The 12,336-nt window shown below is 31.4% G+C and overlaps 1 protein-coding gene across 1 annotated transcript; it reads left to right on the top strand.

Annotated features, from left to right (window-relative positions):
- Nucleotides 1-7,891: 7,891 nt before the first annotated feature.
- LOC109019343 (exocyst complex component EXO70H1-like) lies at nucleotides 7,892-10,081 on the top strand. The gene has a single exon (XM_035688042.1). It carries the CDS (start codon nucleotides 8,026-8,028, stop codon nucleotides 9,952-9,954), a length of 1,929 nt encoding a protein of 642 aa, XP_035543935.1. The 5' UTR covers nucleotides 7,892-8,025; the 3' UTR covers nucleotides 9,955-10,081.
- The last annotated feature ends 2,255 nt before the right edge of the window (nucleotides 10,082-12,336 follow it).

The following is a 12,336-nucleotide window of genomic DNA, read 5'->3' as shown; positions in this document are numbered from 1 at the left end:
TTTAATAATTAAGAATGTTAAAAAAATACTTAAAAAAATGATAAAAAAAAAACGTGTAATACACTTATTTGACAAGTATTCATGTGCAGTTGGATTTCAAGAAAAGATAAAGTGTTTTAGATTATTTATTTGGATCGGCAAGATTGTCTAATCTTATCTTAATATTTAAATATATATTTTTTTAACTTTTAATCTTTTATCTAATCATTATAAAATTTTCAAATTTTTAAACAATTTAATTTTTTTAAATTTTAAAATAAAAATTATATTAAAAATTTATATTTTAAAAATATTTTAATTTTCTAATATTTTTATTCAATTTTTTCTCTGTTCATTCTTAAAACTAAATAAAACATCATAACTCAAACCATATCACTACAAATCACAAACAATTTTACCATTATTTACAAATTTATCATTTTATCTTATTATATTCCCCAAGCATCCCCTTAACCTCATTTGTGTGCCGTTGTTCCGATGATATATAATTTGTAACAAAGAGATGATGTTAAAAAAAATAGAAAGGAAAAAAATGATAATACTCTAATGAGTATATAAACAAAACAACTTTTTTTGTTCACATCACATTTTTTTTTTTCTCTCATCAAATATATGGTATATGGATGATGAATAGAAAAATTCAATTAGTTTAACACGAATAAAATTAAGAACAATTTAAAAGGATTTTCGGGGGACCATTAATTGGCAACAACATATATATATATATATATATATATATATATACAGGCACAAAAAGTATTTTTCTTTAAATATTCAAAACTTTAGTAATTAAACTTGCTCCACTAAGAAACTGTGTCTGTATTGATCATAATTTGGATCACTTGGAAGAAAAAAAACTTACAATTGTTTTCTTAAGAACATATTCAACCGACGGGAAGAAAATCAAAGCACAATATTTTGTATCAAATGAGTAATACTAGATATAGTTTTAGGCTCTGTCAAATTTTGAACACTTTATTTTAAAAAGAGGCACCATTAAAAAAATAATTTTTTTTATACAGATTTCAAATTTACTCATTTTTTTAAAGGAAGTGTGCGATACTTACATAACCTAGGTTTAACACCCCACTCCCCAAATTTAAGAATAAAATCACTTTTAGAAATTCTCATGGAAAAGAATATATATATCAAAAGTAAGTTTATATTAATAAATTATAATATATATTCTTTTTAAAAATACATTTTAACACATTTGATCATATACACTCATATAAAAAGTCTAGAATTTCTATAAACTATATTTCAATTTAATACTATACTAGTATATATGTGCTAATTATTATAAAATAATGTACTTATACTATACTATAAATAGATTAATATTTTAGAATATGTAAACCTAATATTATTACTAACATAGATAATCCGTAAAATCAAAAAAACCGGACTATACTAGATCGAAATTGGAGAAACCAGAATTTCTGACTTCAGTAGTGAATCTGTCCGGTATTGATTTTTAAAATTTTAAAATTAGTGTATACGGGTTCAATTATTAAAAATATACAACCAGACTAAACCAGAGCCGTTACACCCCTAGCTATAATCCATACGAAGAATCGAGAAAAAAATGAATAGCAAATTAAGTTGACCGTGAAATCTTTACGCACAATAATTCACTTGGTAGACTTTTGGGTTATAAAAAAAAGATGGATTGATCTTTAATTTAGAGGTGCTCCATGATCGAATGAAGAAGAAATTATGAATCTTGTTAGGTGGATATTGAAGTACCATTAATAGTATTTGAGAACTTCTATAGATACAAAGAGATTATATAAAGTACTAAATTCATAAATTGATGTGGGTTTATGAAATCCGTTAAATCTACTTTATAATAAACGTAACTTTACAATTTGACGTACAACATCAAGTCATATCAATTTATAAGTTTAATTTTATATAATCTTTTTGTAGATACAGTATTTTCTATCTTATTAATGGCCCAAACGAATAAATTTATTAAATTTAAGATGCAAAAGCTAGCGAATCATGATGTGCATGCGTTTCAATGAAGAAGTAGATCAAACAGTTGTATATAATATATTAGATACATATAGAACCAATAGAAGCTGCATGCATGCTCGCTCTTAAGTTCGATCTACCAATTATTCGAGGAGTATTAGTGCTACGTATAGTTGTAGAGTGTGTAATTATCGTACAGTCGTTTTAAAAAAAAATGAGATCTATTGTTAAATAATTAATTTTTTTCATGTAGGACATGTATTTATTCACTTTTTTTAAAGTGATTGCACGATATTTATACATTTACAACTTCAATTATTATTTTTCATAATATTATATATATATATATATATATATATTATATAAGAGACTTATAACACAAAAGCTGGCATTAATCATGAAGACTAACTAATTATTTCCATGCATCAAGCTGGACTCTCAACTTGCGGCCAGCTATTTTGTGCAGATCAGAATTTGCGCTAAGTTGCTGTCATATATGAGCTGACCCTTCTTATCATATATAATTTTGTGTAGTGGATTAATGGCTCTAGCCATATACATGAGTTTCGGTGAGCTAGCACGCAGCAGCTCATGTAGAGACCTTTATGAATTTAAGATGCATATAATGATGTTCGGGGAATGTATACTTACCATTCCCGTCGCAGGTAGCCTTTATGAAACTAACACTATTACAAGAAAAATGAATTTTTATGATAAATTTATTACAATTAAAAGATTATTTATAATTAATTTTAATTATAAATAATTATTTTATTAAAATTAATTAATCGTAAATAAATAATTTTTTTTATAGTGTAATTATATATATATATATATAGCACAAGAAATGTTCAAATAACACAAGTAGTAGTACTAGACTTTCAAGCTAGTACGTAGTGCAATTGAAGCATGCATGCTAGCTAGCTCTTTCTACCAATTTGTCAAGAGGGTAACGCGCGTATAATTAAATTAAATTAGAGAATAAAATACAACTTGCACAAAAAAGTCAGACCTAGCGCCTAGATAGCTAGCTAATTATACACGTGAAATATTAAAGCAACAGCAATGAATTAATACTTAAATTTCCATTAATTACTGCTCAACTTGTTCTTTTATGCGGAGAGATTTAGCAATTGCAAGTTGCTTCTATATATATATATATATATATATATATATATATATATATATATAGCTCCTAGCCAAGAGGGCAGTCGAGACCTTAATTTCTGATTATTTTTGTCTTATCCAGTTTCAGACTCAGAAGTTGTAGCCTTCCTCTTGTGGTCCATTCCCATTGTTATGGTCTGGTCTATTGATCTGGTAGTTCTGTTTAAGTGAAAAGATCTACATTGGTGAAATAGCTAGTCCTCTAATCACGTTTCTCATATTTAATTGTAAATATCTATTACAAGTTTCAACCTCATGCATTTATTTTTCTTGTTAAATATCTAAAGCTTTTAAGTTTATGAATTAGAGTAGTCATCGTCTTTGCTAGAGAAACTATATATACATTAATGTTGATGAGAGTTGAATGGCCTTTCGGTTTTATATTGTCATGCATATAAGTGGTTAATGCTTAATATATACAAAGTCACCATGCACTATATGTTTTCTCAAATATAAAAAACTAGAAAGTTGGGCAAGATTTTTATTGTATGTTTTTGTTTATAAATTTTGCTAAGAGAAGTGGCTATCTATGGATATGTATTTGAATGAAAACTCTACAAAATATTTGTTAGTGTGGGTGTATTTGGAAAAAAAAAAATAAGAATCCATTTTCATTTTAATCTTTAATTTATTAAGTAGAATTTGTCTTAATCTTTGTATATAATCATTGTTCAACACTGTGTGTTTTGCAAGATCTCTCAATCAAATTACTTGAAGTTGCTATTTGGTGTGGAGATTAAATCATTGATGGACATGTTATTGATTTTGCAATTCATACATTGTAATTTTGTATATTGTAATGTAATGTATAAATATCAAATAATGTAATATGTAATGTATTGTATTGTGATGCATGCATGGATGAATTTATGCATTTAGTAGTTAGAACACATTATGCGTTCCAACTTGACTTCTTTAAAAAAAATAAAGGCTTTTGAATAAAAAATAATTATGGTTTGAAATTTTGTGTTTTGAAGCGTTTAGAACACAAATATTTTTAATAAAATAAAGGTTTCTACTTAAAAAAAAAAAAGTTACAACCTGAAACTCTGATTTCTGAGTTTCAAAAACCTGGATCCACCCAGGTTCTGGCCTGGATTTGAAACCCGGATTTCCGGATCGGGACATGAGTCATGAACACCCTTAAATTGAAGGCATATCATCATGATTACAGTCATGGTCATCATCATCATGTAAAACCGCAAAAAAGAAAAAAAGGGGAAAAAATATTTTGATGCTATTTTTTTTTATAACATGATTTGGTGCTATTTTAATAAATGAATTAAGGATGATTTTTTTTTTGGTCAATTAGCTTTTTCCACATTTAGTACTGGACTGTGAAGATATTAGCTAGATATAGCTTAGATTTAAGTCTTAATTAAGCCACCAAACAGGACCCTATGAAAGTGTATCAAAGTTGAACAAACAATTAGAACTGATATATGGATGATTTGCATTACTATTTGAATCTGAAATCAAACGGCCACAATTAATGGGGATGGAAGTACGTACTCAAAAGTACTCAGTCAGTCAAAAATGAGGAGCCAATATTATTTATAGTCACAAGTCATGGTGTGGTAGATGCTCGATCATTTAGGAGGACAACAAGAAATCTAGAGTCGATCCATTGGGTTATAAAATCCTGTAATAATTTAGAGAAATGATAGTTGCAGTCGTGAGTGTATAAATACCGTATAATCACTTAAAAATAAATAAATAAATACGAAATCTATATAAAAAAAAAAATTAATTTTTTAATAATAGATTTTATTCTTTTTCAAAATGACTATACGAGATTGTCATTAATCCATGAGCAAGTGGCCATGCATGTGGCGTATGAATCATTTAGCACAACTTATTATTTTTTTGCCATGAACTTCAGGCTGTTCATGAGGAATATACTTGCATTTAATTTGGTTTTGGTCGTAGCTGTTACACAATTTTACTTTTACGTTATGTGTCTGCATTTTTTCTGATTATGTAGATAAATGTCCCTTTCCCTTGACGAAATATTGGACGTACAAGTAGGCTGTTTCTGTTGGCCAATTGGATTAAAAACTACAATTTATAAACGTGCATCATATATACCTAGCTTTGTCATTATACTGCCGGCTGAAAAATAATGAGATTCTTCAGTAAAATTCAGAAATTCCTATGTATGCCTTACGTGAGCCATGCAGTTTTCTAATCCAAGTAGCACCTCTACTCAAGTTGGATGCTCAACTTGCAAACCGTGCATGCATGATCAGCGATTCAGCGTTATGACGTTCTTTCTCAAATTGTCAAATTAATATTATGTCTTTGAGACAAAGTTTAAGTACATATAAATTGATACATTTAATATTTTAAATTATATTCTAATATTCTCACTCACATATAATCCAGCTCATGATGAAAATGGATAAGAAAAATTCTACTCATCATCCGGCCTACACCACACATGCACTACATACACATGATTTTTTAATTTTTCTTCTCTTATTAAATGTATGGTGTATGAATGATGAGTAAAACTAGAATTTATTTAATTTAGCAAGAATAAAAATAAATAAATAAATAAAGTGTGGTGTGTGGATGATGGGTACGTAGAAGGGTTTAATGGATAATTATATTCTAACACTTCCTCTCATATATGGGTTGGAACTTGAACTCTTGATAAATAACCTAACATATGGGATGTTTAATTAAATAGGATGGAGTATTGTTCCAAAAGTCTAATTAAGCTAATGAGGATATGTAATTATATATTTAACTTATATCTTCACTATCCTTATTGTGGGAGAATGACTCCTCTTTAATATGTGAGCCTAACAAGTATCTAGAATATTTAATTAAATGGAATAAGATATGAGTTAGAGCCTGTGTTGGAACGTCTCAAAACATGTTCTTTGATGATATGTTAAACCACCGCTTACTCTAGAAGTATAAGTTTTTATAACAAATGATGATTTCATATAGTATAAGAGACATGTTTTAAAAAAAAAATGCATGTTAATTAGTTAAAAAGAAGAAGATTATATTTCACTTTCGGACAGTCATGTGAGTTTCAACATTTCTAAATATTGTGTATATCTCTTTTTTAATTAATTAAAAAAAAAAGAAATAAAGAACGGTATCATATGATGTGTTTAACTGTATTTAAAATGAAAACCACCAATCAAATTGCTCAAAACTTAGGGAGGATCTCAGATCTCTATTCAAAACTATATATCTTTATTAACAATAATAAAGGAAACGTGGGAAACAAGTCTTAGGCCTAGTTTGTTTTCATAACTCCTCTTATCTCATCTTATCGCATCGCATTTCATTTCATCTAATCATTATAATTTTTTTAAATTTCTACACAAAATAAAATAAATAATTTAATTTTTTTAAATCTAAAAATAAAAAAAATATATTCTAACAATATTTTATTCAACTTTTATCTTTAATTTAAACTTATTTGATTTCATTTGTAAAAACAAACGAGACGGTAATTTATTTGATAATTTCTCTGCATGTGCTTATGTAAGTACTATATTCCGACAATTTGAAAACTTCTTGACATGATTGGCATCATCTCAATCGAAAGAACATCTGATAATCTTATGATCATATAAATGGTTCAGTAGGATCAAACTAGAAATTCAATATTATAAAAATATATATAACTCATGATTATTTAATTAATAAGATTCATGTATGGAATGCGTGCAAACAAATATTTATGTTTAAGGAATATTACAGATCACAAGTTTCTCTCTACACTCCCCATTTCTTCTCCTAACCGGCCACCACCAAGTGCTCGCAAACCGTGCACTACGTACGACCTTCATCACCATCAAGCAATTTTAGTTTCCCCAGCATAATATATCATTTCATATAATTGCATATTGGTCAAAACTATATATAAATATATATATATATATATATATATAGGATTGGATTCCTTCGTTAATCTCAATTTATACTTCCTATATATATTTTTTATTTGTTTCTTTGACTGATCAGCACTTAAATCTGAATATTTTGCATGTATATATATATATTATTTAGTTATATGATCCATTTCAGTAATTTTCATTTAAATGCTTGAATATATATATATATATATATATATATATATATATAAAACTCGTGATTTGTTATTTATCATCTCATACATTATATATCATATTTATTTTTATTTTTTATATTTTATTTTTTTTAAAATTAATTGAGTTCTTTTATTCATTATTTATATATCAAATATTTGATACAAAATAAAATAAAATAAAAAATTATGTATAATATGTGATGCAAAATGAAAAATTTTTTTACAAGCGATTTTGATTATTAAATTACATAATAATAAAAAAAATTATATGAGAATTGATACGCGTTTGATATGAGTGTTAGTGCGCTAAACTACTTGTACCTGACAATTGCTAGTTCCGATGCGAAACGGATAGTTAATTTTTCCTATAACTCAAGTGCCACTTGTTGTTTGAGATGCACGAAAATACCTCACAAGAAAAAGAAAGAAAAGAAAAGACACGGAATTAAGCTACAGCACACACGTGTAGAATACCCAGGGTGCCAGGAGTCAATTAACGTGGGTCGAAAAAGTCTTTGTATGTACTTATTCGGAAGTCAATCCCCCCCACACGTTCTTTCCTTGCTTTCTTCACCCTTTGACAAATGATCCAAGCCTTCACCGTTTCCTTCTTTGACCAAAGGCGTCGTTACTTGCAGGCCGTCATGTCTATATAAACCCCCACCACTCCAACGCTCGAAAGCATCAGAAAAAGCTCAGCTCTGTTCGCTTCTCACTTCTCTCCCGACCATCCCAACCCATTTTCATTTTCCTGGGAAGCAAACAGATCGAGCTTTACTCACTGCATCTAGAAGCTACTAAATATGCCGAAGAAGGGAATGAGGAGCCTCTGGTTTCACTCCAAAACTTCTTCCTACTCTCTCTCTCCCAACTCTTCACCTTCATCGAGACCCTCCCACTCAACCCGCCCTATTCCTCGCTCCACAAGCTTCTCCTTAGATTCCGCCATGATCGACCAGTCCATTGAAGCCGCCGCCGCCTTGATCACCAAATGGAATCCGGACAGCTCCTCTTACGCTAATGTTACATCTCTCTTCTACGAGAGCAAGGTGGAGGCCATGCAGTTTATCCACAGCGTTAACAATCTCCAGAAAGCCATGCACGCCTTGGTCTCCGACAATTCTTCTTCCTCCGACAAGCTCGTGCAAGCTCACAAGCTAATGCAGATTGCCATGAAGAGACTCCAGAAGGAGTTCTATCAGATCCTTTCCATGAACCGGGCTCACCTTGATCCAGAATCCGTGTCCGCCAGATCCTCACGCGCCTCCGCGAGATCAAGCATCTCCGATTATGAAGACGACGACGACGACGTGCGCCCTGCAGGGGCTTCCATCGAGGAAGTCGAGGAGGTTTCTTCCATTGCCATGGCGGACTTGAGGTCCATAGCCGAGTGCATGATCTCCTCCGGTTATGCCAAAGAGTGCGTCAGTATTTACAAAATCATCAGACAATCAATAGTGGATGAAGGCATTTATCGTCTCGGCGTCGAGAAACTAAGCTCCTCGCAAATCAACAAGATGCCCTGGGAAGTGCTCGAGTTGAAAATCAAGAACTGGTTGGACGCAGTGAAAATATCCATGAGGACGCTCTTCACTGGTGAGAGAATACTGTGCGATCACGTCTTCGCGTCCTCGGACTCCATTAGAGAATCGTGCTTCACCGAGATTTCCAAACAAGGAGCAACTATTCTGTTCAATTTCCCCGAAGTCGTCGCCAAAAGCAAGAAATCTCCGGAGAAAATTTTTCGGGTGCTCGACATATACACCGCGATCTCCGAAAACTGGCCCGAGATTGAGTCCATATTCTCTTTCGAATCAACTGCCAGCGTCCGATCTCAAGCCATCACCTCAATTATCCGTCTCGGCGAGTCGGTTCGGGCAATGCTATCGGACTTCGAATCAGCGATCCAAAAGGATTCGTCCAAATCGCTGGTCCGCGACGGCGGAGTTCACTCTGTGACGCTCCACGCGATGAATTACCTCTCGCTCCTGGCCGATTACAGTAACATCCTAGGTGACATTTTTGCCGACTGGCCTCAGCCTGCGAAATCCTCATTACCGGAATCTTACTTCGACAGTCCACAATCCGACGAATCTCCGGTAACGGCAATTTCCATGCGTATAGCTTGGCTGATCCTCGTGCTTCTGTGTAAGCTCGACGGCAGAGCCAAGCATTCCAAAGACGTTTCTCTCTCGTACCTCTTCCTAGCCAACAATATCCAACATGTCGTCTCCACCGTACGTAGGTCGAATCTGCAGTACCTTCTTGGCGAGGATTGGGTCGCAAAGCACGAAGCCAAATTACGACAGTTCGCTGCGAAATACGAGCGGCTAGCCTGGGGCAAGGTGATCGCTTCACTACCGGAGAACCCAACCGCCGAGATTTCCTCGGCGGAAGCAAAGGAGATTTTCAGGAAATTCAATTCGAGCTTCGAAGAAGCGTATCTGAAACAGGGTACGCTCGTTGTATCGGACCCGAACCTCCGAGACGAAATGAAGGTGTCCATCGCGACAAAGCTCGAACCGGTTTATCAAAAATTTTATGACAAGTATCGGCCAACAACCGGAAGAGGAGTGAGGAACGCGAGGTTATTTGTCAGATTTGCCCCTGAAGATGTGGGCAATTACTTATCAGGCTTGTTCTTGGGAACGATTGAACCGGTTGACTGTGGAAGTAGCCCGTCGCCTTCCTCGCCCTCGTCTCATCGGCGGCGTGAAAGATCTAGACGGTGAAGATTTATGCGCCGGTTTTATTGGGTCTTGACCGCCGGTTTTTGTTTTTATTCCCTATTATTTGGAGATGCATATAATAGAATAATTAAGACTCGTTATTAATTTTGAAAAAAAAGTGAAATTTATGATTAAAAAGATAATTATTTTTACGTATATTTTAAATTTCTTCTAAAAGAATGTAAAAAAGCTGTAACTATAATTTCCTATTTTTTTTTTATTTTTGAGCGGAGGGAGTTTCGAATTCTAAATTTTCATTTTGAAGATTGTGAATTATGCCGACCAGACTACAAATCTTAGTTTTTAACAATAATTTCTACGCATAAAAATTGCTACATAAATTTTCACCATCAAGATCGCCACATAAATATGAATAAATATTCACAACCTCTTAACACTCTACACTTCACATTTTTTTAATTATTATTATTATTATTTTCTTTTATAAAATATTTATTATATGAATAATGAATAGAAAATTTGAAATAATTAAAAAAATAAACTAAAAAAAATTAAAAATTTATAAAAATATAGAGTATAGAATGTTGTAAAGGTTGTCTAGCAAAACTCCATAAATATATCATTCTTTCTTTCTTTCTTTCTTTTCGTGTATAATTGTACCATGCTTAGGTTTAACCGTAATTAGATAGTTATACAACATATACATCATCTATTTATTATTAAGAAGAATGTTTGCGTACCCTTTAAATATGCTTTTAGTGTATTTTATTTATTTATTTTTTTTAATATTTATAACGCTACTATTATTGAGTTTGTGTGTGTATTTTTTTTTAACATTAATAAATAAATAAATAAAATAGACTATGAGGTACTTTTAGGAGGCATATTTAAAAGACATCCTAGCATGATCCAATTATTAATCGTCTCAAATTGTACTTGTACACATGTGTGAGGGAAAGAAGATTGAAGACTGAAAGACTGAAACCAATGGTATAAGTTGAATAGTTTCACGTCATCGAAACTTTAATCGCTAATTAGACCAATGAATTAAATATTTTATAACTAAAATAGTCATTAGGAGGGTCATGCCCCGCGTAGGACTCCATAAAAATCCTCAAAGATCGGGTTTGTAAATTCGACAGATCATATAAGTCACAGTTATGTACTGAAGAGCTATTAATATTATAATTGACTTGTTATGTATGTTTTAAGATTAAAATTATAATGTCTGTTATTAATGAATGCAGAATTTTTATAAAAAAAAAAAAAAAAAATTGGGGAATAGTATTATACGATTTAAAGTCATTGGAAGGTTCTGAGTAGACATTTAACTAACGGACAAGATCCATGTAAATTAATGATCTGTTTTCTTAGACCGTTTACGATTTTGTTATTCTATAATGTTAAATACATATTCAGTGTGTTTGAATCATTTGAAAACAACTAGAATACACGCAAAAGAGAATACAGATTTTTCTAGTGAATCAACCTTATTTTAAAAAATTTGTATAGGACTTGTATTTTTTTTTTTAATAATAGATATGGACTGTTTCAACTCAGATTATTCATTTGAATAATCGGGATATATAACATGCTCTTGGTATAGGATTTGTACGCCTAAATTTATATTTAGTATTACTTAAAATGAGAGATCATACATGTAGAATTAGGCTATAACCACTAGCCCACCACTTTCTGCAACTGGGCAACCACTGGAAGTCTGCAAGTGAACTTTGCTCCAATAAAAAATAACAGCGACTCTCAGATCTTAGTTGTGAGATTAGGAGTTAATTTGGATTCAGATATGAGATGAGATGAGATGGTTTTAGATCAAAGATAAAGGTTAAAAAAATATTGGCAGAATATTATTTTTTAATATTATTATTATTTTGAAATTTGAAAAAGTTGAATTGTTTATTATATTTTAGGTTAAAATTTAAAAAAATTGTAATGATGAAATGAAATAAAATGAAACACTTTCTAAATACAGACGAAGCCCAGGAGAGTTGAATTCAAAGGAATAAAATATGGCAACCACCTTCTGATCCGCTGGTCGTGAAATGCACTTCGAATAAACAATTGCTTATCAAATATGTAGTTAAACAATTCCAGTGTATGAACACAAAACTCCTGATGGGCCTGAACTACATCCACTCAGCCCACTTCTATTTATGAAAATTCAATGAGAGAGCCCAGCCCATAAAACCTATCTAATGCAAGGATCCTATCCACTATCCACCTCATTTAAAACGGTTGCTATATATACATGTAATGTAAAATAATATGAGCAATTTTAATTATTGTGTTCTAAAAATGATTAGATTTATAGAAGAAGATGAATTTTATGGCATGATCACCATACCAATTTTCATCCAAATAACTTCACCAAACAATCTTTTAATCATAAACCCAACAGCAATCACT

The sequence above is a fragment of the Juglans regia genome, chromosome 3, assembly GCF_001411555.2.
Source record: "Juglans regia cultivar Chandler chromosome 3, Walnut 2.0, whole genome shotgun sequence".
In the NCBI taxonomy this organism is placed as follows: Eukaryota; Viridiplantae; Streptophyta; class Magnoliopsida; order Fagales; family Juglandaceae; genus Juglans; species Juglans regia.
This window is presented reverse-complemented; position numbering and strand designations above follow the sequence as displayed.